We start from the raw sequence: 26,998 nt of genomic DNA, 5'->3' as shown, positions 1-26,998 counted from the left end.
TTTCTTAGTCAAAAGATCATAAATACACAATTTTAATTGACTCAGCAGAAAAAAAAAAATCAAACACAAACAGGAATTCTAATCTAATCTGACACAAAGATAGTATCCCCAAAAAGTTTACAAACACTCAGTCACCAAGCATTTGCAAAATCATTTTTTAAAACCCTATGGTACACACAGGTTTAACGGGTGAGCCAGAAGCGATAGAACAATGCCAAAATGAGAGCTCTTGATAATGACGAGACTGCTGGAAACCTGCCAGCTAATACAGCCATGCCAATCAACTTCCATGACTGCAGATCCTACTCGGATACTTTTGTTTTAGCATTGTATAGCTCCACGTCATTGATCTTAAGCTTTGTAACTCAGTACCTCATTCAGACCCATTTGACCACCTTTATCTTTGATCATCTGTACCCACATTTCACTGCACAACATACTGCCAGGGTTTAAATAATCTAACTGCACCATCAAACAGGAGAAGGCTGGACCCCAAAAGGCTCCCCTTCTAGGGAGTGATCCAGGCCCACCTGTCATCACAAGAGAAGTCCTGATTCTGCAATCATTTGGGGTGGACATCAGCTCCATAACCATTCATCAAACATCAGTCCCCATTGTGATGTTCCAATTAGGGAAGAAGCTCAGCCCTGCTTCCATCCCTTGTGGGGAATCAAGGCCACTTGACTTTCATTCATGAAAATCAAACTCCATTATCATCACCTTACATTCACTACCTAAGATACGCCAGGACCTCACAATCTGCCATGGGGAATCCAGTTCAGAAATGCCATAGCCTGAGGAAATCAAGACACCACAGTCAATCAGGAGGAAGCCTTGCCCTATCATTGCCACTCAGGGGGTGAGGAGGGTGACCAGAAGCTCTGCCATCAAGAAGAAAACTAGGTCTGTTATTGGACACAACGGGGAACCCTTGCCCAGTCACAATCAAAGAATGGAAAATAAGCTTCTACTTGTGAACCAGGAAAATATGGCACCACCACTGTCAACCATGTGGGAAGCTAGGTCATCACCCCAGGAGCTTTGAGAACCAGCACCAAGGGTATAGAATGAAATCCACTAGCCTGAAAAAAAAGATGCATTTTTGGACCATATATAGATTATGGGTGTGTAATGGAAAGGCACACTAATGACGGCATTCAACAATAACCTAAAGAAAAGGAATGGGGCACTAGTAAAAAGAAGACTTGTATAACAAGGGGTCTTTGTCAATGACACTATGCAGTCTAAGTGAAGGACAAACAAAGCAAAGCAATTTAAAGTAAAATGGGCTAAAATCAACAGCACAACGGTTCAAAGTGAGCCCCAGAATGTAGATATGACAAGAACGAGATAGGATTCTTAGGAACCTGCAAAATCAGGAAGTTTAGTGGGAATATAAAATCCATATTACACAAAAAGAATAGTCATGTGTTGGCCACTGAAAAGGTATTTGGGCATCAACAGAAATAAGTGAAGTATCAATTCAAAAGAATCCAACCAAAGCAAGCTAATCACTGGTTCTTATGTAGAAGACGTAGCTCACCAATGGAAATGCAAATAAACGACAGGGCACCTCCAAGGGTCTTTATGGTTTAAATAGCAGTGTCCAAAAACTAAACTGTGGAACAAAGCCTTGGTGCCAAAGGGAACACGAAGAGCAATAAACTGGCATCAAGAACAATCTCTGGAGCAGTAGAGGAAGCCGCTCAACTAGTCTACAGTGCAAGAGGGGAAATCCACATGAGTTAGCAGAAAATGACAGACACCTACAGAATCCAGCAAATATATTTACTGGAGCGAGCACAAGGGATGAGGACCAGACAGAAAGAAGCCTACAGAGCAAGGAGTTGACAAAGAACACATCAGGTGGGTGACATGAGCGAACAGACCCACTGAGGAGGGTGGAGGGTGTCAGGAGTCAACACTTCAAACCCAGAGGGTTGGGGATGGAGCTAGGAGACAAAACCTACAGGTAAGATTTTGAATCAATGGGAGGGGAAGAGAAGTCAGCTGATCAATGGAGGAGAAGACGAGCGTTGTGGCACAGGTCAACTTTACTGGAGCGCAATCCAGAGGGATCATTGGGGGACAAATTGGGAAATGAGCGTAGGGGTGAGAACAAAGAGGAAAAACAGAACTAGAAAGTCAGCTGTGGGCTCTAAGCCCCCCTTTAGGGGCCTCGATAGTGAAGGCATTAACTCACCTTTCTCCACTGGTGCCTAAAGGGTTTACCCATCTCTCACAGACACATACATACTCCTCCATTGCCCTCATCACTCGGGCGGTGGACCATTCCCCTGGCTCTTTGTATAGCATCCAAATCCAAACTGATTCGTTTGTCCATTTGCTACCATGCTGCAGTCCAAGCTGCTCTAGGGTCAGAGCTCAGATCGGGACCGTGTTATCCGTGGACCTTTTCGTATCTCCTTCCGCTTCTCCTCCTTCTTCCTTCTCTTCTCCTCATCTCTTAGGGCTTTTTGGAACACATCCGTGTTAGGAAAGAGCTGGAAAACATTGCAAAAGAACCCCAAATTAAATAACAGATAAGTGCATAAGATCTAAAAATATGTTTACCCACAATGGAGCACTGCAGCTTGCAGGACACCGTCTTACTATCAAGCTCTAGCTTTTGCAGCCCACATCATAATCATCAAGCCTTGGGGATTATAGTGCATTGTACAAACATTGATCTCTGGGGGGGGGTCAACCACTTTACCAACATCAACTTCTAGGTTTGGTAGCGCACTGCCCCAGCATTAAGTTCAGTAGCAAACAGCATGACTGTAGAGCCATGAGGTCACCGCAGACAGAGGCCTGGGTCGACAGACAGCAGTAAGAGGACACAAAGGGCTCCTCTGACTCACCATCCCTTTTGTCATTAATATGCTCAAACTCCTCTCCTAACAACTTTCCTCATTTTATCCCTTCAAATGAGAAGTGACAATGAAAGGTGTGACCGAAGCAAAACACTCTATGACTGTCAGGAGAAGTAACACAGAGCAGGTACCACCCTCTGCAGCTACAGTACACAGAGAAAACAAAAATAGGGTAGAGAATGCAATTTTATTCCTAACCCTAAATGTATGGAATAATCTCAAACTTCAGTGCCACCCTTCCCCCAATCTCTTGACTTCTCACCTCTGATTCGTCGCTTTTGAAGGGGTTCCGATAATCTGGGGATTTTTCGCTAATTCCCAGTTCCTGGGCCATCTGCAGGATACAAGGAAAAAAAAAAACACATAGTTGACAACACATTCACCCCTGCTGCTTGGACAGACACTCCCTCAGTGATAACCTGCACTCAGAGCACAGAAACGTAACAAACAATGGCAATAGCCAGTATTCAAATGGGTGATGGTCAGCTAGCATTCATAAGCATCACATGACCAGCTGAAGCCCTTTAGGAAAGTGTACTGCTATGCACAATGATAGGGCCCAGACAACAGTGTTAAGGGATCACATTGCTCTGCATCATGGTTGGGCAATTGTGGATATTAAAAGGATGTGAAACTCTTAAAGCAGTTGGGAAGATCAACTCAACTTCATCAGAGACAGCTATCACGCTAATCACTGGCCCCTCTCTGGCAGCTTACCCCCAGCAATGCGAGCATACAGGTAGCGACATGCAAATCTTTCTTTAATCCCCTATGCATTGCAAATAGGCAGCATCTCTTACCAGTCCTAGAAGTTGAGCATGTGGGCCACCATCAAAGACCCCACTCAGGTTGCAGAAACCAATGCCCCAGCGGATGAGGTTGTTCCAGTTGGAGTTGCGGTCAAAGTAGTGGTGAACGATCTTGGGGAAGCGCAGGACCACGTCACCAAAGAAAGCAGAGTTCTCAACTGCATGAGAGTATGCTGTAGGGCAGAAAAACGTAACTGAACCGAGGATGCTGGGATCAAAATCAAATGCTTGATTTTCATAGATAGGAGGGCTACAAGGAAGCTGCAGTACAAAGCAAACAGTGACAGTAGAGAAGAAACAGTGTATATACCAGGGCAGGAGCAGCAAGGAAAGACAGGAATATGGGAACTGAAGATTACAAACTCAGCAGTGCAGTAGTGAACCCAGTGGCAGTATGCCACTGTCAGGAGGTTGATGAAGCATTCAACACCTTAGTTCTACAGCAACACCCAAAGTCAATCACTGTGTCTACTATGCCACTGCCCAAAGTGCTCCACTGAGCAGACTTGTGGAAATGGTATGTGGGAGGCTGGTGGTTAACCATGCATTCTTGTATACATACATTTTTGGTAGTCGTCAGACTACTGTTTATATACTTGGTTACAGAAGGAACCATCACCTATGCAGAACCCATATCATGTGGGTCTAACAAAAGCTTCCACAGCAACAAGAAGCACATTATAGGCTTCTTACCATCCTTGATTTTCTCATCCTCAGGGAACGGACCATCCGGCTGGACATCTCCAGCGACCAGAATGGCTCTCGAGTCCTCCAGCACCTGTGAGAAAGAGAAGACTTAAGCACAGAAAGCAGATAAAGGCCTATTCAGCCAGACCAAAGTGAAGTTCCTAACTGGGACACTAGATTCAAAACAAGAATCTGCACTGATGGCTCCTTTTGCCAAGTATGAAATCTGAACACGGACTGTGAAATATATCTGCTGAAATAAACTCTAGCAACTCCTACCAAATCACCGTCATGTATTTCACTTCCCGGTCACCTACACATTCACAAGTTGAGACCAAGAAGAGGGACTAATCACACAATACTATCACAAGTTCACCAGTTCATTATTTCATGACTTCAAGTTGCAGCTTACTCAAATTTAGCAACTTCTCTGCCAGAGTGATCAGAACAGATTTGCACACAAATATGCCAGATTTGGGGACAAGACCTTGTGCATCTGCAATTCTTACATTAACCCTCTATCAGCTTCAGACTTCCTTGCCTGCCGTCCCAAAAAAAGGCAATCTAGTTTGTAGAATTTAAAGTTCAACAATAAATGCACAGGTCTGGTGCAGAGTCAGTCCTGCTAGGGTGCAGCCTAGTAAGGCCACCTGATGTATGACTGATTAGGAGTCTGCCCTATTAGACACTTCGAGGCTAAACTGGAATGCGAACGACTGTAGCCCAGCTGACCTACAAGAGTGAATAACCTGAGTAGTTGAGTGATCCAGCCCAATCAACATTTCAAAGACACTTTATTTCAGAAAATGTAAAGATTCCTTTCCCCAAATGCAATTCTATGCAAAGTACATGATTGTCATGACAACTGTTAGCATGTGGAAATTTAACACACAAACCAAACCCTGGTTTTGGACAGCTGTAAATTTCAGAGTCAAAGACTGCAACCATTCCTGCACTTTAAATATGGACACTTAATAGATAACATTATTCAGGAAAGTTAACAGGTCAGTCCCCCTCAATTTATGTGCTTCATACCAACAACCACAAGTTGTCAAGTACAGTTTGCAGGGTATATGTTACTTAACATTTCTTCAAGAGCAAAGTTTTTTTTAGAAATACCATTCTTTCAACATCGTTTTGCTCCTTGCTATGCATTATCAGGCTGGTAGATGCCCACCTTAAATTTTAGACGTGCCTGGAATGGTCACTCAGTACAATGTAACCTATCCAAAGGCTGTCCGAGTGCAGGCACAAACTGAATTTTTGAGGGCTGTAACAAAGCCATCACATCATAACCTGTTAGATATTGGGGAACGAAAATTCTCAAAAATAATTCTGAATAGATTAAAGAACTGGGTGGAGGAATTTTCAATTGTACCAACTGAACAGGGGGGCTTTAAAGAAGGACACTCCACAATCGACCACTGCTTTGCTTTATGGGCAGTGGCACGCAAGTCATTGGAACAAAATGGTAAGATGTGCTGCTGCTTTGTTGACTTTCGAGCAGCGTTCGATTCAGTTGATCGGAACTGCCTTTGGGAAACTCTAGTAAACAAAAACATCCCCGTGGGGTTGCTGAGTATAATAAAAGAGTTACATTGTGGCAATTGGGTCCAAGTAATAAGAGATACAGAGGGGTCACTGACACCAAAAATAGTAATTGAAAATGGCCTAAGACAGGGCTGCGTGTTAGCCCCCCTGCTCTTTGCAATATTCTTGGCTGACTTACCAGCAACCTTAGAGGTTGAAAGAAGTGCAAGCCCAAAAATGGACGGTAAGAAAATGTCATGCTTGCTATATGCTGACGACCTGGTGATTTTGGACCAGACCGAAATAGGCCTCCAGAGAAAATGACATGCGTTTAGAGAATACTGTGAAGGGAAAAGTTTAATTGTAAATATGGATAAAACAAAAATTTTATGTTTCGGAAATAAAGACACGAGTTTTAAATGGATGTTAGGAGATTTTAAACTGGAAATAGTGAATGAATATCGCTATCTGGGCGTATGGTTTGACAGGAAGTTAAAATGGTATACACATTTAGAAGCTCAGAAAGCAAAGGCCGTCTCATCAATCTGCGGATTGAAGAAATTTAATCGGGACTATGGATATATGTCACATAGACCGCTGTTAAAGGCTTTTAGCTCTATGATCCCACTACAGGTATTATATGGAGTAGAGATCCTTTATCTAAGCGGTAAGCAAGTTTGGGACCAAGAGGAAGGTATGTGCCTGAAAACATTGTTGGCGTGACCACGCTCTTCGATGATCCAAGCAATAAGAACCGAGATAGGTACAACTGCTTGGAGTATTCAGGCTCAAATGGCTTTGGTTAGATTTTGGAAACGCCTGGATTTAGAGACAGGCCAGAAGATATCACATTGGTGTAGGAAAGAGATTATATCAAGTAGCCTAAAATGGGCGAAAGATACAAGAAAGAAATTATTACAGGCCAGTGAGAATCTAAAGGTGAAAATCACCCAGAGCCAGTTGCAGGTAGAGTTCTCTAAGAAGGAGCTCATAAAATATGGACAAGAAGCCTCAAGAAGAGGAGATATGGTCTACTTGGAGAAGAAAAAATCTGTGCAATTAATGAGGGATTCATGGCGAAAAGAAAATTGGTTCCCCTATCTGGAAATTTTACCAAACATGGGGTATAGACAGGAGATTTTAAGAATAAGAATAGGCATAAATCCCTGGTTAGCAAATGAGGAACTGAAAAGAAAAATGTTACATTTTGATGGCCATTGTAAGTGTAATTTGGGCACTAAAGGCGATATATTGCACATTCTGTTGGACTGTACAACGCTACTAGAACAGCGTAAATGTTATCTCCGCCCAATATTTTTAAAATATGAAATAAGGCAAAGGAATAAGGCAGCAGAACTACTTACTGAAATGCCAAATCTTGATATAGCGATTGCAATTGGGAAATATATGAAAGAAATTAAAAATAAATAAAATACATTTCCTAGCAATGAATTAGTTAAAAGATTTAATGATTTTAAACCATTTTAACTTTTGTATTATGGTACTAATATCGTATTTTATAAGAATATTTTTATATTGCATACATTTTAAAATGTGTTGAGCCTCCCTGAGCAGGAAAACTGGATTCATGTATTATTTATTGAAAAATTTATCAATTCCCAAACATTGATAATGTATATATTGTGATGTTTTTTTTTTGATTTTGTTTTTTTAATTGGTTTCATAATTGTTTAAAGACCAAGGTCTAAATAAACATTGTTTTTGACTGACTGACATCACACTCTACATCCCACTTCTAGAAGTACAAAATATCCCTACTAACAGGTTGAAAACATCCATACACAATGGCCAGGGACTCACCAGTCCATCCTATATAAAACTCTGAAGGATCTGCAATAATACATCTCACGTAGGAACGGAGGAAAAGAGCCTGGAGGTATGAGCCGTGGGAAAGCCCCCGTCAGCTGTTACAACAGACACATGCATAGCCTTGATAAATGAAAGGACTACAGTGTCTCAAAACAATGTAAAAAGTTTTTACCTGCACACAGTGGGACTCAACATTTAACAAATTTGGCTAGGCAGAAATTGATTAAACCAGAAACTACCATGGAACCTACGGAATTCTTTAATGCAAACAACTGCCCTATAAAGTCAGTCCTAATACCATTCCTTACCAACAACGGAGCTTTAACTGCAAACAAATGTGTGGTGGGGGAAGGCTGAGAAAACCAAGGCGGAAAGTGGCAAAGTGAACAAAGAGGGTATAGTGGAAGGGATTGGGGGGAATGGAAAGATGGACATGCAGAAGACTTCAGTGGAAATTAAAAGCACATTCTGACCTTGAAGAGCCCCTTCAGCATAATATCAATGATCTTGTATTGCTGGTTCACGTCATTCAGCTCCACAAGGTTGTTCAAAGCATTGATCTGATCCTTCCGTTTCACTTCAAATAGCCGCTTATCTGAGGACTAGTCAAGGGCCATAACCCAGCTTGCCTTGCACTGACAAACATCAAAATACCACCAGACGCCCCCACTGCTAACCATCAGAACCCCACTGCACTTCCTTATTGCCAAACATCTGAACACCAGGGGCGGCTCCTCCGCAATGGCGGAGGAGCATCGCCCCACTGGCTCAGAGCCAGCAGCTAAAAAATAAAACGATATTTCGCTATAGTTTTATTTTTAAGCAGCTGGGTAGGGCGGGGCCAAAGCATGGGAGGAGATAGGAGGAGTGCTATGTGCACTAAGTGTGCATATGTGTTTGGCTGGCTGGCTGGCTCAGGCCGGACAAACACACAAGAGCACTTGGGGTTTCTCTAATCCGGCGGTATTGACCAGCCAGGTTAGAGAAAAAGTACAGACTCCCTGTGCCCGAGCAAGCAGCTTTTCAGCCATCTTAGGCCAATCACCACGCTGCTCTCATAGTATGAGAGCAGCGTGGGGATTGGACATGGAGACTGATGTAGCCCAGTGCCTGCTGGGACAAGAAAGAGGCAAGACCAGGAAGAAAGCGGATGGCAACTTAAGGTACGTTTTACCTTTTTATTATTGAACACCCCCCCCCGCACTCCCCCCTCTGGCGCGCCCTCCCCTCATCACCTCACCACCATTTGTATGTGGCGGCCACCACTGCTTAACACCACAACTCATCCCATCATTCCTCCCAACTGCCGAATACTGGAAGAGCACCCAACCTTCCTATCGCCAAATAATAATATCACTGTAATTCCGCTCACCAACCTACAGTTCACCAGAATATGCGTTCCACCATGTTATTCTCTGGAGCAAGCCTCCCAACACAGAAAGCACTAGCCTCGCAAAACATCAGCCTTCATCAGAGCCACTTTTAACTAGCAAAACTAAAGGCTTTGGAAGCCTTTACCCAAACGTCAAAACGCCTATCATGAGAGACATGATCACCTTAAAACACACAACTAAGTGCACAGTTATTGTTTAAAACAAAGCACTACAATTTAATGCCACTGGCATCCGCCATTGAAAAAATATATTTTTAAAAGAGATCCATCCTTCCTCAAACAAACATCCTTCAACAGAATGCATTTCGCCGATGCAAAAAAACAAACAAAAAAAAAAAAAAAAAACTCATTTCACAGCAGCGTGCCTTTTAAAAGCGAAAAAAAGATCCTCATCTCACTACCAAAACAGAAATCTTCAAGGGAGCACCATCCCACAACCAACACTGATATTAAAAGGCGCATATTCCTCTTTTCTTTTTTTAAACATATTTTATTGCATTTCTTATTTACTTTTGCATCCTTACAATGTGCATAGCTTTTAACATTTTATACATCCAGTCTAGTATACATTAGTCCTTTGCAGCTCTCCGCCACAACCCAGGTATATCCAACATCTTATTACATCTGGTGCATTGCCTGGAGCATATTCCTCTTTGAAAAGACCAGTCTCCAACCAAAATGCACCCCCAATGTAAAAGTACCAGCCTTCAAACAAGTGCCTTCACACCACTAAAACACCAGCTTTTCAAAAACTGTCAGAACATCTAACAACCATTGTTCAAAAAAGTGCATTTCAACCATCAAAATACTAACCTGCACCAGAATGCTACAAGACATCCACTAATTTCCCAACCGAAACACCAACCTCAAATGAAGTGCCTCCTCACAAAACCAAGAAATGCACATATTCAAAGAGTACTTCCCGATCACCAAACATCAGCCTTCAATCAAGCACATCTTTCCACCACTCGTAGATCAGTCTTCATCGCAGCAAATACCCCCTCTACTGGGAGGGTTCTGCGAGGCAAAACTGCATGAAAACCTCCAGCATTATACAGGTGAATATAATTCCCCGACTGCCCTGTGAAACATAACCCTTTCTAAATGAAATCACTGCATTGTTGATGGGCAAACCGTAGTATTGCCAATAACAATTTTGATGCCAAGCAGACTGCTGACTTTTTTTTTTTTATAACAGACGAAATACATCTAAACTTTTCATAGTACTCATTACTTGCAGAATGCAACATGTCTCAAGGATCTCAAGACCTGACTCTTCAACTGAAGATTCCTGCAATTTCTGCAGTGAGGGCAGGTATCCAAATTCACCACACTTCCTTTCGGTCTTTCGTTGTCTCGTTGGTTTTTCACCAAGATTCTCAAACCAGCAATGGAATTTTTCTGCGCTCGGAGGTTCAGTTTAATTATATACCTAAACAAACTTTTCCTCATGAATCTATGCCCAGTCAGGCTGCAGGAACAGCTGCAGACGGCAATTTCTGTGCTTGAAGGTTTAGGTTTCGTTAAAAAACTAGCAAAAGTCCCTGTTGACCCGGTCCAAACAGACGAAGTTCCTAGGTGTTGTCATCAATTCCACTTTCAAGATGCTCAGTCTTCCCTCCCAAAAGATGGTGAAAATTCAGAGTGAGTTGAGGCGCACCCTGGCCCGCCCATCGACGACACTGCTCCAAGTGGCTTGTGTGGTAGGGCTTCCATCCTCTTCCATTCAGGAGGTTTTTCCGAGTACCTTACATTACAGGGCCCTCCGACGGCTCAGAACCTTTCACATTGACAGAGGCCTTCAATATTCTGAACAGGTGCCTCGGACGGAGGAGGTCCGGGAAAAGATGCATTAGTGGCTGGCGCACATGGAGGCCTGGAACGGCAGGGCTCCACATCAACTGCCTGGAAATAATGGCAGGTTCTTTTGCCACTTAATTTTGGACCAAGGACAAGATGAACTGCTGTGTGAGTCTGAAGATGGACAATTGATCAGCAGTGCGGTACTGTAACCATCGGGGGAGGTCGCAAGTTTGGTTTCCAGTTCTTCTGGAACTTTGAGATTCTTTAATCTGTCTACCCCATGCTCAGGATCTCCTCCAGGATCCACTGGGGAATCCTCACCCGTTGGTACTTCAAGAGCTGCTTCCACTCGTGGCTTGGAGGATTAAAGGCAACAATGAAGAGTCCCTGGCCTTTCAGCAGAGGCCTAGAAGATGTTGGCAACCGCCTGAGCTGCACCAACAGAAGATATAAATCTGCATAGGCGAGATGGGTACATTGGCGTGTACAAAAAGGTTGGGATCCCTTGGGGTCAGATGTTGTCCAAATCCTGAACTTCCTAGCATCTTTGCCTTTAGAAGGTCTGGCTTATAGAATGGTCAATACCTTCAGGTGTGCTATTTCGGCTTGTCACGCTTCAAACCAGGGTCACTCAGTCGGGGAGCACCCATTGATCTGTAAACTGATGCAGGACATTCGTCTCTCAATGCCTCCAGAGCCTAGATATCTGCCTTATGGGAATTTAACCAGGTGCACATTTTTTTCCTCATGGCCACGTAATCATTTTTTGTCTAGGAAACAGATTTCTGGTAAATAGGCTATGTTAAAATCTTTAATTTCCTGCAGCATGGTTTTGGATGTCTGAGCCACTGATGTGACAGGCAGAGTCTTCACACCGGAGGGGGGTACTTTTCACATTTCTCCCAGAACATAATCCAATTCTCAGGCAATCTCCTACCTGCAGTTTGAGGTCTGTCCGAAGTTGTGCGTGGTGCAATGTTTGAAGACATGAAAGTATGACGGAAGAGTTGAGACCTCCCAGGGAGATGCAATTGTTGATACCCCTTAAGAAACCATTCAAGGCAGGGTCTTCCCCAACAATTGCAAGGTGGATATGTTGGGTTATGCAAGAGGCTGGTATTGATATCTCACAATTTGGTGCTCACTCTGTGAGAGGCGCCATGGTCTTGCAAGCTTTCAATCTGGGGGCCCGATTTGAGGATATCCTGAACGCATCTAATTGAGCCCAAAGACCAATGTTCAAGTGGTTTTACTTTAAACTGTTTTGAATATGGCCTCTTTGATGGTTGACAAGTTTTGAACAAGCATAATCCTCGCCTCCGGTCCGGACACGGAACGAAAAATGTCCTAACATTCGTAACAGAAAGTTTCAATTCTATTAAGGACACTGAAGCGAGAATTATTCCCACCCATAGTTTCTAGGATAGGCCCACCGATTTGTGCTAGAATTGGGCAAGATATGTCTCTATGGGTTCGTGCATCAGGTTGTTCCGTAAGGTACAAGTATAGGTTGTTGATTTCGCTTCTTGTGATGTTAGTTTTCTCCACTGCCGTGATGAAGGATTGGGTCACTGACTGCCTTGGTAGTTTCTGAGTTGCGTTTTACAAAAACGCCACAATATGAGACTCTGGATCTCAGTATGTTGTTCGTGTATCAGGTTCCGACAACAATAAAGCTGAATAAAGAAGTTGCTGGGAATGCCGCAAGAAAGAAAGGAGAGGTGCCCGGAGGAACAACGCGTTAGGAGGACAGGTAGAGACACTGAATGGTTAAAGTTTTGTAGTCCCTTTCCCAAGGGTATATGGGAAAAGGTGGCATTTTGGTTGCAAGTTCAAGTGTGCTGGAGATGAATAAAGGACTGAAAATTGAGCATAACCCTCGCCTGCGTGTCCTTAATAGAATTGAAACTTTCCGTTACGAATGCTAAGAAATTTGTCATTCAAAAGGAGCAGGACGCTTCACTCCTTCCTATGCAGGAATAAGAAGGCCTTCTACTCTGGTCAGTATCCCTTATTCTGTAGAGCACTGCACTTGGACAAGAAGAACAACTAGTTCTCTTGAAGCACTTTACAGTCAGCAAGTCAACCTCGTCACAGCATGCACGTCACCCCATCTTACAGACATCAGGCCTTGCCCACTGTCAGTAGCATGTCTACCACTAAAGGCAGGAGGTTTCTTCACTTGAAGACAGCACGTCGTCAATGAACGCAAGTGGAAAAACATTCTTGCATGCAGGAAGAACACAGTTCTCTCACACATAGCATACTGGCACTTTTGAAGGCCTGCTGCTTTAATCAGAGATACAATATCACCCACTAGCGCAAGCAAAAGGTCAGCTACCTCGGCAAGCAGCATTTTTACCCACCCACCAGAGCAACACGTTGACATGTCCCAGTGCATCGCTTGCAGGCCGCTCACTGTTTAATGTCCACTTGCAGGCTACACACTACTAACTTTGCAGACAAAACATGAACCACTTCCCAAGTTAGCACAGTGACCATCATCTGCAGCTAGCATGTTGCTCCACTCCTCTTTTATAGATAGAATGTTGTCATGCCCTTTCTCCTGCAGTCAACATTTTTCCCCTCTGTCTTTACAGGTATGCTGTTCATCTAGCAGGCAGCAATTTGGAGGAAGGATACAGATCTCAAAGCCATTGTCTCTTCTCTGGGTCCTGGAGTCTGACGCATGGTTCAGGGGAAGAAGCAGCACAATGAGGCAGCTACACACCTGCAAAAGCTCCATCCTGGTAGCTGGGAACCTGCAAGAGGAAGAACCATAGTCGGGGAAAGAGTCAAAGTGTGTCGGCCACCCTAAAAAGAGTGTGAGGATTTCACCATAGAAATGGTGTATTCAGGATCAATTGCCCGTGTGTTCTGTTCATCGAGGCATGCTTGGTGTCCATCAGCTGGACAGAGGGGTTTCTGCTCCCAAACAATAGCAGACAATTGTGTTAATTACATTATGCAATTACATTCCTGTCCCATTGTTTGTGGGAGTGTTGTGTTACAATATGTGTTTTTCCTATCCTAGTGCAAGAGATCCTGTCCTAGAATGATTTGTAACCCAGGAACTGTACACTATTTGTCCGAGCATCCGTGTACTCCATATCCTAGCACATATGCATTTTCTGGTCCCAGTGGAAGAGTTTCTGTCCCATTTTGCCTTTGTGTCCCAGTATAAAAGAGCTCCCTATTCTTGTTGGAACTTGTACTGGTGCCTAAGAAGAGGGAGCACAGGCGGTGGAGGAGGGGGGGGGGGTGAGGGATAGGGGGTGGGGGGGTCACAGTGATTATTCATATATCAGTGTAAATGCTTCCTTACCACATTTATATGGCTCTTTTAGGTCCGCACCTTTGTCTGGAGGTGGCATGGGCATTTTTTCACCCACACCACTTACATCACCGGAGTGGGGCTCTCATGACTGATGGGATATTACTCTCTCAGCCCTCTACTATGCTTACTCACAGAGAAGTTCTGGACCCTCTTATAAGACTCTACCAGGCGTTTCCTATAAACGGGTTCTACAAAATAGGTGATATTTACTATTGCTAGAAATATTACTTCCTTGCTCGGGAGGCTTTATTGGCCCCCCAGTGACTGCTCATATTAAGTGTGAGAACTTAGTTTTGGTGCACCAATTCCTAAATGGAATGGCTTCAGTCTATCTAATAAAATGTTTTACTTCCTGCTGTCCGGTCATAGCATAGATGTTTGTTGATAAAATTGTTTTGGTTCCCCCAAAAGAAAAAAGGCAAACAGTGTACCGTTCCTATCATCACCTGTGCGCTCTGGAATTCTCTGCCAGATGACTTGAGACACATAAACCAACTCTGGTCATTCAAAAAGGTCCTCATGACCATAATGATAGAGACATTTCTTCACAGTATTTGCAGAAATTGGTTGCCTTTAGTCTTATACACATTTGTAACTTATCTTTACTGGTTTTATTTCACCTCTGTGTTTTTCAACTTTGCGCCAAGTGTGATATGGCTGGCTATATGTCCATCACGTTGAAGAATTCAAGAACCCGAATGAGAAGACTCCTTCAAAGAAATAATTACTGCCTTCTATATTGACTGTCTTGTTGATCTGGTTGAGTTCTCATACATTACCGAAGGAATGTTTTGAGTATCTGAACCTCAAAACACTTCCGAGATTCCCTAGGACAGCCTGAACATTTGAGCGTATTTTCTTGATTGGATACTCACTGCAAAAGAATAAAACTAAGCTATTGAATCCATCATAAGAAAACAGAAGCAGTTTGCTACTGCTTTTTGACATCTTCCATCCTAAAGCATTTAAAGAAAATCTCCCAATTGGGAAGCATTCAAGAGTGAGGCTCAACTGTTCGAGATGGAGGTCTTTAAAGACACAAGCATAATAATTTAAACAAGTGTAACATTTTCAAACCTGTGTGTTAAGCAATAATTTGATTATAAAATAAGTCTGCCATATATATTTTGTACGTTTTCTCCCGTCCCTTTAATTCTTAGATTGATTACGAACACAGAAGAGAGCAGACATGTTTTTTCACTCAACAAAAAAAAAATGGGACTTATTCAAGGCATGATAAGAAAGCAGCTGGTTATGTATCTCCTGAAGTTGTGATGCTAGTTATAGTAGTATTGTATAGTATAGTATAGGTATCGTTTTTTAAACATCTTTTTATTAAACAAGCTCAAGTTGAACACATACTTTTGCATTTAAATCTGCAGGTCAATACACTTGTCAAGTTTGTGGAACATTCATTAGATACATAAACATTGGTATACCCCTCCAAAACATTTTCAGAGTTTACCATAGGGTTTGAGTTTATCGCCAACAGTACCTATATGTGGAGCAGAAAAAAAATCAATTATACATCCACTTTTGCCTTTTACTTTCCTGAGCATTTCAAATACCTCTGTAGTTTCGCCAAGGGGCCCAGATCTCCCATTTCTTAATGCAACCCCTACTTTTATATACAGTTTCTTTCGCACACTGGCACCAGTCTAAATCTTTTTCCCACTCCCTCGCTGATGGTGGCTGGGGAGCGCCCCACAATCTGGCGATGTTACGCTTTGCTTCTCCCGCAGCCAATGTCAACCAAATATTCATATACTTGGATCTTTCAGCGTCTCCTTTAATCAATAGGAGCAACTCCCTCGCATCCAACGCAACCTCAACACTCGCTACTTCCGACATTATCTCCGTAATCTCATGCCAAAAGAGCACTATCTTGGGACATTCCCAAAGGATGTGGAAGAAAGAACCTTCCTGCTGACAATCTCTGGCACAAAGCGGTGTCAGAGCCCTTCCCCATTTAAACAGCTTGGTACAAGGATAATATGTACGGTGTAGCACTTGTAACCGCACCAGCCGGAATCTGGACCATATCGCTATTTCTCATGCTAGTTATTGTTGTCACCAAGTATTCAATAGTCTGAAAAGGCAAACTTCAAGATAGGTTGAGCAAGTGTCAGACAACATTAGTGCAGCAAAGGTCCAGATGTGTGGTGTTTAAGGCTTAGCGAGATCTAGGAATCTTGATGGAAACCTAAATACGTACAATAATGGAGTGTTATTCATGATTCTGGTACACATTATTGGTCCTGGTGAGCTGCAGTATGTTGTGCTTTTTCATTTACTTTGATAGGGATAATTTAGCTTTAAAACTACGTGGAACACACCATCCAAAGAATTTCTTTTAGGCAGGCTCATGAATATGCACGGAATGATACCAAAGAGGCACTATCAGGTGTACAAAACCAAGAGGGTCAAGAATGCATTATACGTGTCACTACGCACACCACTCTGCCCAACAAAATACAAGAAGGCTATTCTCACACATTAAAAGATCCTTAACACTGGCTCAAAGACAGACACCCCCACTATATGCTTTTCAGGAGAAGGAAATACTTTGCAGGATCAACTAGCATGTCAAGGTCCCAAGAAAATGGGGCACAGGGGAGTGCAGAGTACCCTTAGGGGTCTCAAACATCTGGGGTGTTTATGTGTGGTCGATGAACAGACTGCCATTATACCAGGAAGAGGATGCAGGTTGACCTGGCACTTGGAACACCCTGGGAGCAAATATCTACAAACTCCAACTCCAGGGGGGTTGATTATCTCTACACATGCCCTTGAAGCAAATTGTACATATGCATGGTAAACATAAGGATTAAGACTTTGTTCCTTGACAACCATGATTAGATGTGCAGAGTTCTCCTCTTTCAATTAAGCATTTTCAAGAGCATGAACATAGGGCAGATGGTTTGTAGAGAAATGTAGATGGTTAGAGAACAACCTCCCATGACAAGGATGCTGCTGCACAAAGGGCAACTGCTGGGCGATTAGCCTTCAGGCTGGTATTAAATAATACAGTGGAGTGGTAACTGTTCATGTTGAGAAACATCTGTTGATTCCAATTGTGTGTGACTGTAATAGCGGGATCTAGGATGTGGTGTCTCCATACAAAGCATGAAACTGAGATATTGTTTTTAGCCACTGGTTTCCTGGAGCTTTACCTTACTGTTGAATCCAAAGGTGAGCACCAACTACACCCTTTAAGCCCTTGAGTCTCAGGGTAGCGAAATCTACCTGAGAGTTGGTGTGGAGTAGAAACTTAGAACTCAATAAGACACATAAGAGCAATTAATAAATCATTGTCCAGACAAGGCTTTTACGTAAAAGAAAAAGTACTTTACTTCCACACACCCGAATGTGGTACATAAAAGTCAAGAGGGCAAAAACATGGTATACAGTGAAAAAGATTAGAATCAGTATAGAAGGGAACCACCTGGTATTGGCGGATGCAGTTCCCAATAATTAGGTATAACAGAATAAATTAGTGCAAACTAGAGCGCGATTGACTTCTGGGGAAAGCTGCGGGTTTGAATCTTCTGGGTAGCCAGGCTACCTCCCCAAAGGAAACAGGTTAGGTTCTTAACAGGGCATGAAATGTGCCAAAGTCCTATTTCTCCCGCAATTCCGCTCGGTTGCACTGTACCGTAGTTTTAGCCTGTGGGGGATTAAATAGATCCGTTTTCGCTCGCTGAAGGGCTGGCACAGTGCAGGTTCCAGCTGGTGCACCACACACAGCTCACTAAAAGCTGTCTTGCTGACTTTGCCCCTGGCCGACGCTATAGCTCTCTCAGACGTCCACGTCTTGATGCGGAGTGGTGGGGTAAAATATGGCAGCTCTGTTTGTTTTTTCAAAAGAGCTGAGGCAGCTTGCTTTGGGGTTGGAACAATGGCCAGGAGGGGTAAAGAGCCATAGCAGACACCCTCCTTCGCAGAATGCCGCTGCCCGCGTCCCAAGCAGTGGGACATCAGCAGGGCAGCTTGTTAGTGGCCGCCCGTCGGAGCCTCCCCCTTTGCTGCCTCGTGCGCGAGGCTACGCCCACTAAGGTATTACTCCCTATAGTTGGAGCTGGAGACGGGCCATTGGGGGCGGGGGGCGCGGCTTGCCCCCCCTACTTAGGAGGCCCTCTCGCCCAGTTCCTCCTCTGTTTCCTGCGCGCCGCTCCAGCCTGGACACGCGATTTCTGTTTCGCTCCGGGCCGCGCGAGATGTCGTGGTTGTTTCTGTCGTGGCAGCGTCGCGTTGATTGTGGTCGGCGGCGGGGCGTGGTGCGGAACGGTATCCCGAGGTGAGGTGTCTGGGGCCGGGGGAGCGTGTTGTCGCTGCCGGTGGTTGGCGCGGGGGGCGTGTGTACTTTGCTGGCCTTTCCCCGCGCTAGGTGCCGGTGGTCGCGTTCGCTCCCGGAGCAGCGGCGTCTGGTGACTCCCTCGGGCGTTCCTGAGGCGCGGCGAGTAGCGCAGAGTTCGGCAGAGTTCGCGATTTAGATAGGAAGGTCAGATCCGTGGATACATCGCGGAGGGGATGTGGCGCATCGGCTAGCCTGCTGGAAACCAGGGTTCGCGCCTCGGGGTCGCGTCCACTGTCTGTGATTTCAGGGGCTAATCATATAATCTCTACAGGCCTTGGAAGACGTTTTACATGGGAATAACCTCTCATTCTGCTGATTCAGATTAACAGCATTTTGGTCGTGTGAACACGAGACACTGAAAATGCGAAATCTTAGTGCGCCTACCTGTTGAACACATCTCAGTCTGTGGGCTCTCTTGAAATAAACTCAGCCGGTTGCTATGGTGACTAAAAGCAGGTCAGCACATCTACTGTACTGGGAAATACATTTTGCGAGTTCGAATATTATTAGAGCACTTCGAGCAAAGTCTCCGTCGCACAGGGCGAAAGGCAACCTGCTATGTAATTTTCAAAATCCATGACTGAGGGTTTTCACGACCATTTGAACCAGTCAATGTTTTACTGCCTAGATAGTCCATGGGGGTGTAAATATACACTTATAGGACCGTGAATAAGCCATTCTCCGCAGGATGAAAACATCGGTCGCGCCCGGTGGTAAGCTGCGGTGTCACCCACCGGGCGTCTCTATGGTCCATTCGGGTCCTCCTGTGGCCAGAGTGTCAAACAATGACTCATGCCCTCCTTCTGCTAAGCGCCACACCATTTTCCTTACTTAGACAACTGCACGTCATATTTACCAAGAGCATTTAGCTACAGCTGCTGCTTCGACTGAGTTAGAAGAAGGGGGAGAGGGGAGCTGCTCATTTCGTTCCCTGACAGAGCAGCACGATTCCTTAGTTCTCAACTAATTATTGGTTTTGCGCTATTGCGGAATGTATGGATGTGTTAATTCTTTTCTCCTTGAGAGGGCCTATTGTTTCGTATGCACACGCTGTACTTGCGAGGAAATCAGTTGGAATAATTTCCAGTGAACAGCTGCCGAGGCTGTTTTAATGCCTTCTTAGAGGTATCCGGTATGTTCTTCGCGGGCTTTTTTTCTGTTCAAGAATGTTGGGCGTCCTCTACCTTGGTGGCTTCCGTCCCCATACTTACGCCATCACAGGGTGACTGCGTTAAACCTTGTCATCTTTATTAATCGTGTGCTCGAGAATGCTGAATACGTTTTTTACACAGAGCACCTGGAGTACAGGAAAAAGCTTCCGAAGCACACAGGCCGTGGATGGGCCTTCTTTCTGCGGGATCAGAGGCGTAGCTATTATTAGTGCAGCAGGTGCAGTGGCACCGGGACCCAGAGGGTAGCTATTTTAACTACCAAATTAGGGGTTTGGGAAAAAATTATCTTGCCTTTTATAAGGGATCATTTCGCCCTTTGATACCCCACTGTATGAGAACGTGATTGTTGACTTCTTTTAAACTACAAAGATCAAGGACAATTTATGTAATCAAGCTGAGCTCTGGTGCCACTTCAATTAAACTTCTGCTGGCACGCCATACGTTGTGCACACTACACTAGCACCCTTGACGCCTAGTCAATGTCATTGGCCAGGCTTGTTTGTATTTTCCCTTTCTAAACATAAAGCTGTTTCCTGGTGGGTGTCCTATTTACAGCGCTGTCTACAAGTTTGAACCACACACTGCTAGATGAAGGCTGCTAGCAGCAGTCCCCCCCGCAGCTTTAGAATACAGGCTCTTGCCACCCACGACCCCGCCGGCCTTCTGAGGTTCATGGCGCAGGCCTCCGCTGGGAATACATGAAGATGGCAAGACAGTGGACGCCATTTCAATAGTAACAGCCTCTGAATGCTGCTGTTTTCTTTTCTTACTAGTGCTTTGCAGATTTACTGTTAAAATATTGGGTACAGTAGAGCCGAATAAAGGGCCAGGGCAGAGGCCGATTCCCGCACGGCCGGGTCACAAGATTTACGAGCGGGAAGGCAGAAGCAGAGTGTTCGAGGGAGAATGGATCGGAAGGCCCTCATGGGAGGCCTTATAAGTTAAGGGCACCAACTAAAATGGCCGCGTAGGGGCTGGAGCAGGTGACTTCTGACCTGAGATGGTTAAAATATTGGGTACAGTAGAGCCGAATAAAGGGCCAGGGCAGAGGCCGATTCCCGCACGGCCGGGTCACAAGATTTACGAGCGGGAAGGCAGAAACAGAGTGTTCAAGGGAGAATGGATCGGAAGGCCCTCATGGGAGGCCTTATAAGTTAAGGGCACCAACTAAAATGGCCGCGTAGGGGCTAGAGCAGGTGACTTCTGACCTGAGATGATAACATGGCCGAGCATCCCGTCGGCTCAACATCCTGCGAGTCTAACCATAAAAATATGCTCGTGGCATTGAAGGTTAATTGGGTAATTACGGGAGCCGGTTTCGGCAGTGGGCGACTGCCTGGGTTAGGCAGGCACATGGGGGCTTTCACAGGGGCTTGGTTTTGCACTCATTTATGCCCATTAGCCAACGGTGGCAAAGGATCCTTGGTAGCAATTTTTGTAACATTTTGTAAACGTTACAAGCTGCAGGAAACCATGGTATGGTTTACATATTTTCAGAGTACAAGCATGTTACAGACACAATAAATGGTAGAGGAATGTGGTCCACCGGCTTAAACTGCCGATTTTGGTGCAGGAAACCAGTGTTCAAACCTCGAGGTCGTGTTCACATCCTGTGATTCTGAGCGGTTCACTTAATCTCCCTGTGCCTGAATGTGTAATGTAAATGCAGTGCTCGTGTAAAGCGCTCCAATATCTTCGGGTCGAGATATGCTGCTGATTGCAACTTTACATAAATGTTGTACCTCAACTTGAGGTTGTTGTAAATAATGTACAGGACTGTTTGACGGCACGATATGTAGAATTGCCTAACAGAAGTTCATGCACAAACAGGCCTAGCCCCCCTCGTCGCCGTGGGGAGGAGCAACTTGAGCAGCAGGTCGGCTGATGTGGACTTGCACAGGGTGGTGTGTGAGAAATATTAGTTATTTGCAGAAATGTTTGTGTTGGTTCCACACAAAAGCCATATAAAGTATCTCTGAGATCAAAACAGGACCTTAAAAATAAAAATTTGTGGGTGTCACAGATATCATTTGCAGTAATGTTAAGTGAGCTGCTGCTGTGTTCCCATGTGGACAACACTAGTCACTATCGGTTCTTGGTTCATTGCGGGCCAGTTATTGTTTTCAGTTCTTAAGGACACCAATCTACACAGAGCTTTGGGCCTGCATTAGCCACACATATACCTCCTCCATTCTGGCCCACGCTTAGACCACTCTGCCGTGACCCCAGTTATGGTCTGGCTGATGCAATAAAGCCTATCACTTGTTTAATTTCATTGGACACATGGTGGCACGTTTAGCATGTGTCTTCCTGTCTTAGCATGAGGGGCGTGTGTGCATCAGGAAGGCGAGATGGGCACGGTTGGTGATGGATAGGTAGTGCCAGGTTTTCCCAAGGACGGCGGGTGTGCTCCCACCAAGACTAGGGATGCACGCCCACCCGGGGGCATCAGTTGGTCATTGTTTTTCTGCCCAACGTCTGGGTTACGGTATTATGGGCGGCGGCCTTTTATCCTTAGCCTTGCTATTGGGAAACAGCGGGTGTGATATTTCTGCAACTCAGGCAGAGTGGCAGTTTAGTCTATACAAGAAAGGCAGCAGCATGAGCTGTTTGGAGACAGGCGGAAGGCCTGGGTTTGTCTATCATACTTAACATCTTTGAGGTTATTCTCCCTGTTCCACAGGGAGGCCAGGGAAAGCACGGAGTGACATGGTTGACCAAGACTTAGCCTGGCTTGCCGCTTCTGCGACCTTGTGAGGTTTGTTTATGTAGAGGCTGTCACTGTGGTTTGATAGGCGCCAGGGCCAGATGAAGGTTCAGTGCAAGGCCACATTTTGGGGGGGCAATTCCAGGCGAAAGCATTAAGCCAGACAGCCCTGGGAATTAGGCAGGCGTACGATTAGCTAAGAGTTTGGTCAAACTGAGGGAGAGCATATCGACCACAAATAATTGGGGAACCAGAAAACGCTTTACAAAGCAATGCTGTAGATTTCCGGTAGAGTGCTGTATGGATAGGCTTCAGGGATAAGGCCATGACCTTTCTGGAAGGGGCATTTTTCTTCGCCTGTGTCGCACTGGGAAAGGAAGTAAGGAGGGCTGCATGACTCTTTATTCTACCTGCGTTGGCACATCTTGCCAGGAGTGATGGTCAAAGGTTTTGCCTTCAGCCAGCCTAGGAAACGCCCATCCACTCCAAGCTAATCGTTCATGGTGGTTTTGGGCCACATTTACACAGCCCAGTATTTGGCCCCTGGGGTTGTCGGTGTCGTGAATTACTACATTTCACTGAACTGGAGGTGGGACCGGGTCTTACGCTAGCGGAAGTTAGGGAGTGCAAGCCTCCTCCTAGGGGGGGTGGCTGCCTGAATTTGCTGAACTATTCCGAACGTTTCACAGCACTACACGGGGGAAAGGGTCCATTACCTGTGCATACTTCAACCAGACACCCCAGAATGGCATGCCCTCATCTACATGGTCATAATGAGACCGCAGAGAGCGACCATACCTCTTGTACTTTGCATTTAAACTTTCTAATAATGGAAAGGGCTTAACACCTTCTGAAGTGAGCACGACCAGACATGTGACAGTTTAAATGGGCAAAGCTAGCGGAAAGCCAGAGGTATTGTCATCAATTAAGGCAGAAGTGACCCAGGTATTGGCAGGATAGAGACACTGCCAACTATGAAGATGTACACGCAATCATAACTGGGGCTCACAACAAATTATTTGATAAAATAAGAAGTTTCTTTTCAAGCCACCATGTCGGTGCCACGAATTATCGATAATGAGCAGAAGTTTGGGAGTGCAAGCCTCCACCTAGGGGGTGGTTGGCTGAATCCGATGAACTACTTCAAACGGTTCACAGCACTGCACGTGGGAGAGTGTCAAAGACCTGTGCACATTTCAACCAGACACCCGTGTATGGCATGCCCTCAGCTACATAGTAATAATGGAGAGAGCAGAGAGCGACCAGGAGCATGACCAGAGACGTGCTGCTCTCCACAGACATTTGACAGGTTAATGGGCAAGGCTAGCGGAAAAGCCGGATGTAATGTCGTCATTTAAGGCGGACGTGCTCCAGGTATTGACAAGATAGAGACACTGTCAACTATGTAGATAGGATCGAAATCATAACCGGGGCTCACAACAATTCATTTGATAAAATAAGACGTTTCAATTTTAAGCCACTAAGGCGGCACCACAAATTACCATAGCACAGCAACACCGGTGTACCAAGGACTGCAGGCACACCTATTGACCCTTTTCCAGCAGCAATAAAGTCCGAAAGCTAGCTTCTATTAATCAAGCGAGGCAACTGGATACGCTGTCCCAGTGGGGAGCAAGAAAAGAGTGGGTTTGACAGCGGGACTAGTATAAGACTCCATCGTCCATTTAATGTCACTTAATTTGCAAGTGGAAAGGCGAAAAAGAGGAGATGTTGCTAAGATATGGGTCAGTTTGCAGTAAACAATAGCGTAATACCATGTGAAAGGAAGCAAATTGATATACCCGTGATGTCCGCTTGTGTTTATTACGTAGGTAAAGTGGCTGACTCACACGCTACCTTCACCCTGCTTGTTGTGCTGTAGCTGTTGGGAACGAAATTGCAAGCCAGGAAGGCACTCAATTTGGCAAGTGAAAAATCTTAATAGGATTGCAGGTCCACAAGTGCCTAAATCACCTATGCCTTGTTACCTATGCCACAATTCCCAGTCTGAGAAACAGATTTAGGTGTTGCTCTTCCCGCTCAGCCTTTCTTGGAGCCCGGGAGATGGGAAACATTCACACATTTGGGTCCACGAGCTGAGAGATGTTGCTGCGGCAGCTCAGTCAATCAAATTGGCTTTATCCGGAGTCAGGATAAACGGCGTCCGATTGGCAGTCGCGTTAGAATGGTGTGCCCAGCCGAGAAATCATGCAATCCTCTCAGTAGCAGCAGCAACTCAGGAACCTGACGCTATCAATACATCACCTTTGTAGATAGAGTGGAAATTAAAACCTTCGTGCTAGGATATGAAGGGAATCGATGGACTGAGGAACTCAGCTGTGGTTCAGTTCTGGCTCCATATGCAGGTGCTAGATCTTCCCATAATTACGTTAGGATGATCGGCTGTAGCTTCACTTAGAAGGTTGGGAACACCAGTCACGTCTAAGCTGAGCGGCATTGGGGCCAAGAGTCATTCATTGTTAGTCTGCCCTGGGCTTCTGAGTAATGTTGCAACTTAATGCCGTATATTTACGGTTACAGAACAGGACCCATTAGTCAGCCCACTGAAAGCTGGCTCGCAGGGGCGGGCACCTATAAACAGCGAACGGAGGAAGGGGGGCTCTGGCAGCGACGGTAGCCTCCCCAGAGCTGTGGCGGAGTTACAGGGCGATCTGGATGCAGACGGGTACAGTAAGGGTACCTCTGCGACAGGCGGTACAGTAAGGGTACCCCTGTCCGGCACAGTAAGGGTGCCCGAGCCAAGGTCCAGGAGCCGAAGGGGGTTCTGGGAAGACCGCGACGGCGCCCCGTTAGTCCTTCGGGCGGTTGGGGGGCCTGACCAACCGGGGGTGTGCCACAACACGCTCCGCCCCTGTCGGAAGGGGCGGGAGTAGGATACAGATCACGTGACCCAGTGGATGATCTGTAAATAATTATGTGCCACACTGCCGGGCATCGACCCACCGTGTGTGCTGGCTCACCAGGCGGGCGGAGCAGCAAGGGGCTGCCTGCCCTGGATCGCCCGTAAGATAACCCAATTTTATTATCATACTATGTTGTATGAAATAAACCTGCAGCAGTTCTTCACCCACAAATAAAGTGTCAGTGTAATCATTGGGTGACGTCTGTGTATGCGTGTTGACTGAAGCGGATGACGGTGTGGTCACTATGCCGCTGCCCGCGTCCCAAGCAGTGGGACATCAGCAGGGCAGCTTGTTAGTGGCCGCCCGTCGGAGCCTCCCCCTTTGCTGCCTCGTGCGCGAGGCTACGCCCACTAAGGTATTACTCCCTATAGTTGGAGCTGGAGACGGGCCATTGGGGGCGGGGGGCGCGGCTTGCCCCCCCTACTTAGGAGGCCCTCTCGCCCAGTTCCTCCTCTGTTTCCTGCGCGCCGCTCCAGCCTGGACACGCGATTTCCCACCCTTTCCACTTACCCCACGTGTTATGTTGCCTATAAACCACTTTAAATATAAGAGATAGAAGAGGGCAAATTTCCTTGACGAAAACAGAAATTGATGAAAAAACAGTTTACCATACGTGGGTTGCAGTGAACCTCATTACTGCCCTGGTCCCCGATGCAAATGTTCCTGGTGCATTCATCATTAGCGCACCAGGAACATTTGCATCGGGGACCAGGGCAGTAATGAGGTTCACTGCAACCCACGTATGGTAAACTGTTTTTTCATCAATTTCTGTTTTCGTCAAGGAAATTTGCCCTCTTCTATCTCTTATATTTAAAGTGGTTTATAGGCAACATAAATGCCCCCTCCCACCAATGATTTAATAAGCTCAGTCTACTCCAAACAGTCATGGCCTACGGCCACTATCTATCATAAAGCTTTGAGGGGCCACACAGACTAAAAACATTTCGGTTGGGGGGGGGGGGGGGGTGACCCGAAAAAAAAAGTTTGAAGACCGCCAAGCCCCCCACGTTCACGGCACAGCTGTTGGGGGAGGTAGGGATAACTCTGCAGAACGTGGCTCGGGGAGCGAAGTGACACTCCTCAGGTCCCTTTATAAGGTTCTCATTTCAGGGGAGGGGGGGGGGGCTCACGCTCCAGCACCCTCCCCACTACACGGCTCTAATTCCACGTGGAGGCGGGCTAACTCTCGGGCGCTGACGCTCTCACCTCCGTGGGTAAACTATTTCCCGGGTGGTCATTCTTCAGACAGCCAAAGCACTCACCTCAGAGGGCTGTCACTCTCCAAACCACCCTCCTCGTTTTTCGCCCCACAAGGGAAAGCCTCCACATAAGTGTTACAGAAAGGACCACAGGCTCACTCTCACCAAGGCAAGGTCTCTCCGGGAGGTGTCACTCCCGCGGGCCACCGTTGTCTCTCATGCTGCTGTTCTCTTGATTTCTCGTTCTTCCTCCAGATGCACACAGATACTACTCGCATTCCCGGCATCCCTTGCTGTGACACGACACTTCCGAACACGGCTACCCACAAGCCTCTGTTCTGTAGTCCCAATTCATTTAATTTTACTGCATCGAG

At 45.7% G+C, this 26,998-nt stretch overlaps 1 protein-coding gene across 2 annotated transcripts; it reads right to left on the bottom strand.

Moving 5' to 3' along the window:
* Positions 1-26,998, bottom strand: CCDC134 (coiled-coil domain containing 134). Of its 2 annotated transcripts, none has more exons than XM_085601231.1 (7): positions 26,790-26,998; positions 13,572-13,690; positions 8,206-8,327; positions 4,379-4,463; positions 3,677-3,858; positions 3,139-3,210; positions 1-2,504 (listed from the first exon to the last, which is right to left on the bottom strand). In XM_085601231.1, the coding sequence occupies exons 1-7, from the start codon at positions 26,909-26,911 to the stop codon at positions 2,379-2,381; spliced, it is 828 nt and encodes a 275-aa protein (XP_085457357.1). In that variant the 5' UTR covers positions 26,912-26,998; the 3' UTR covers positions 1-2,378. The 2 variants fall into 2 exon arrangements, with proteins under 2 accessions (XP_085457357.1, XP_085457358.1); XM_085601232.1 differs by having other exon boundaries at positions 26,688-26,905.

The sequence above is a fragment of the Triturus cristatus genome, chromosome 4_2, assembly GCF_964204655.1.
Source record: "Triturus cristatus chromosome 4_2, aTriCri1.1, whole genome shotgun sequence".
Classification (NCBI taxonomy): domain Eukaryota; kingdom Metazoa; phylum Chordata; class Amphibia; order Caudata; family Salamandridae; genus Triturus; species Triturus cristatus.
Note: the sequence above shows the minus strand (reverse complement) of the source record. Positions and strands in the feature narration are given on the sequence as shown.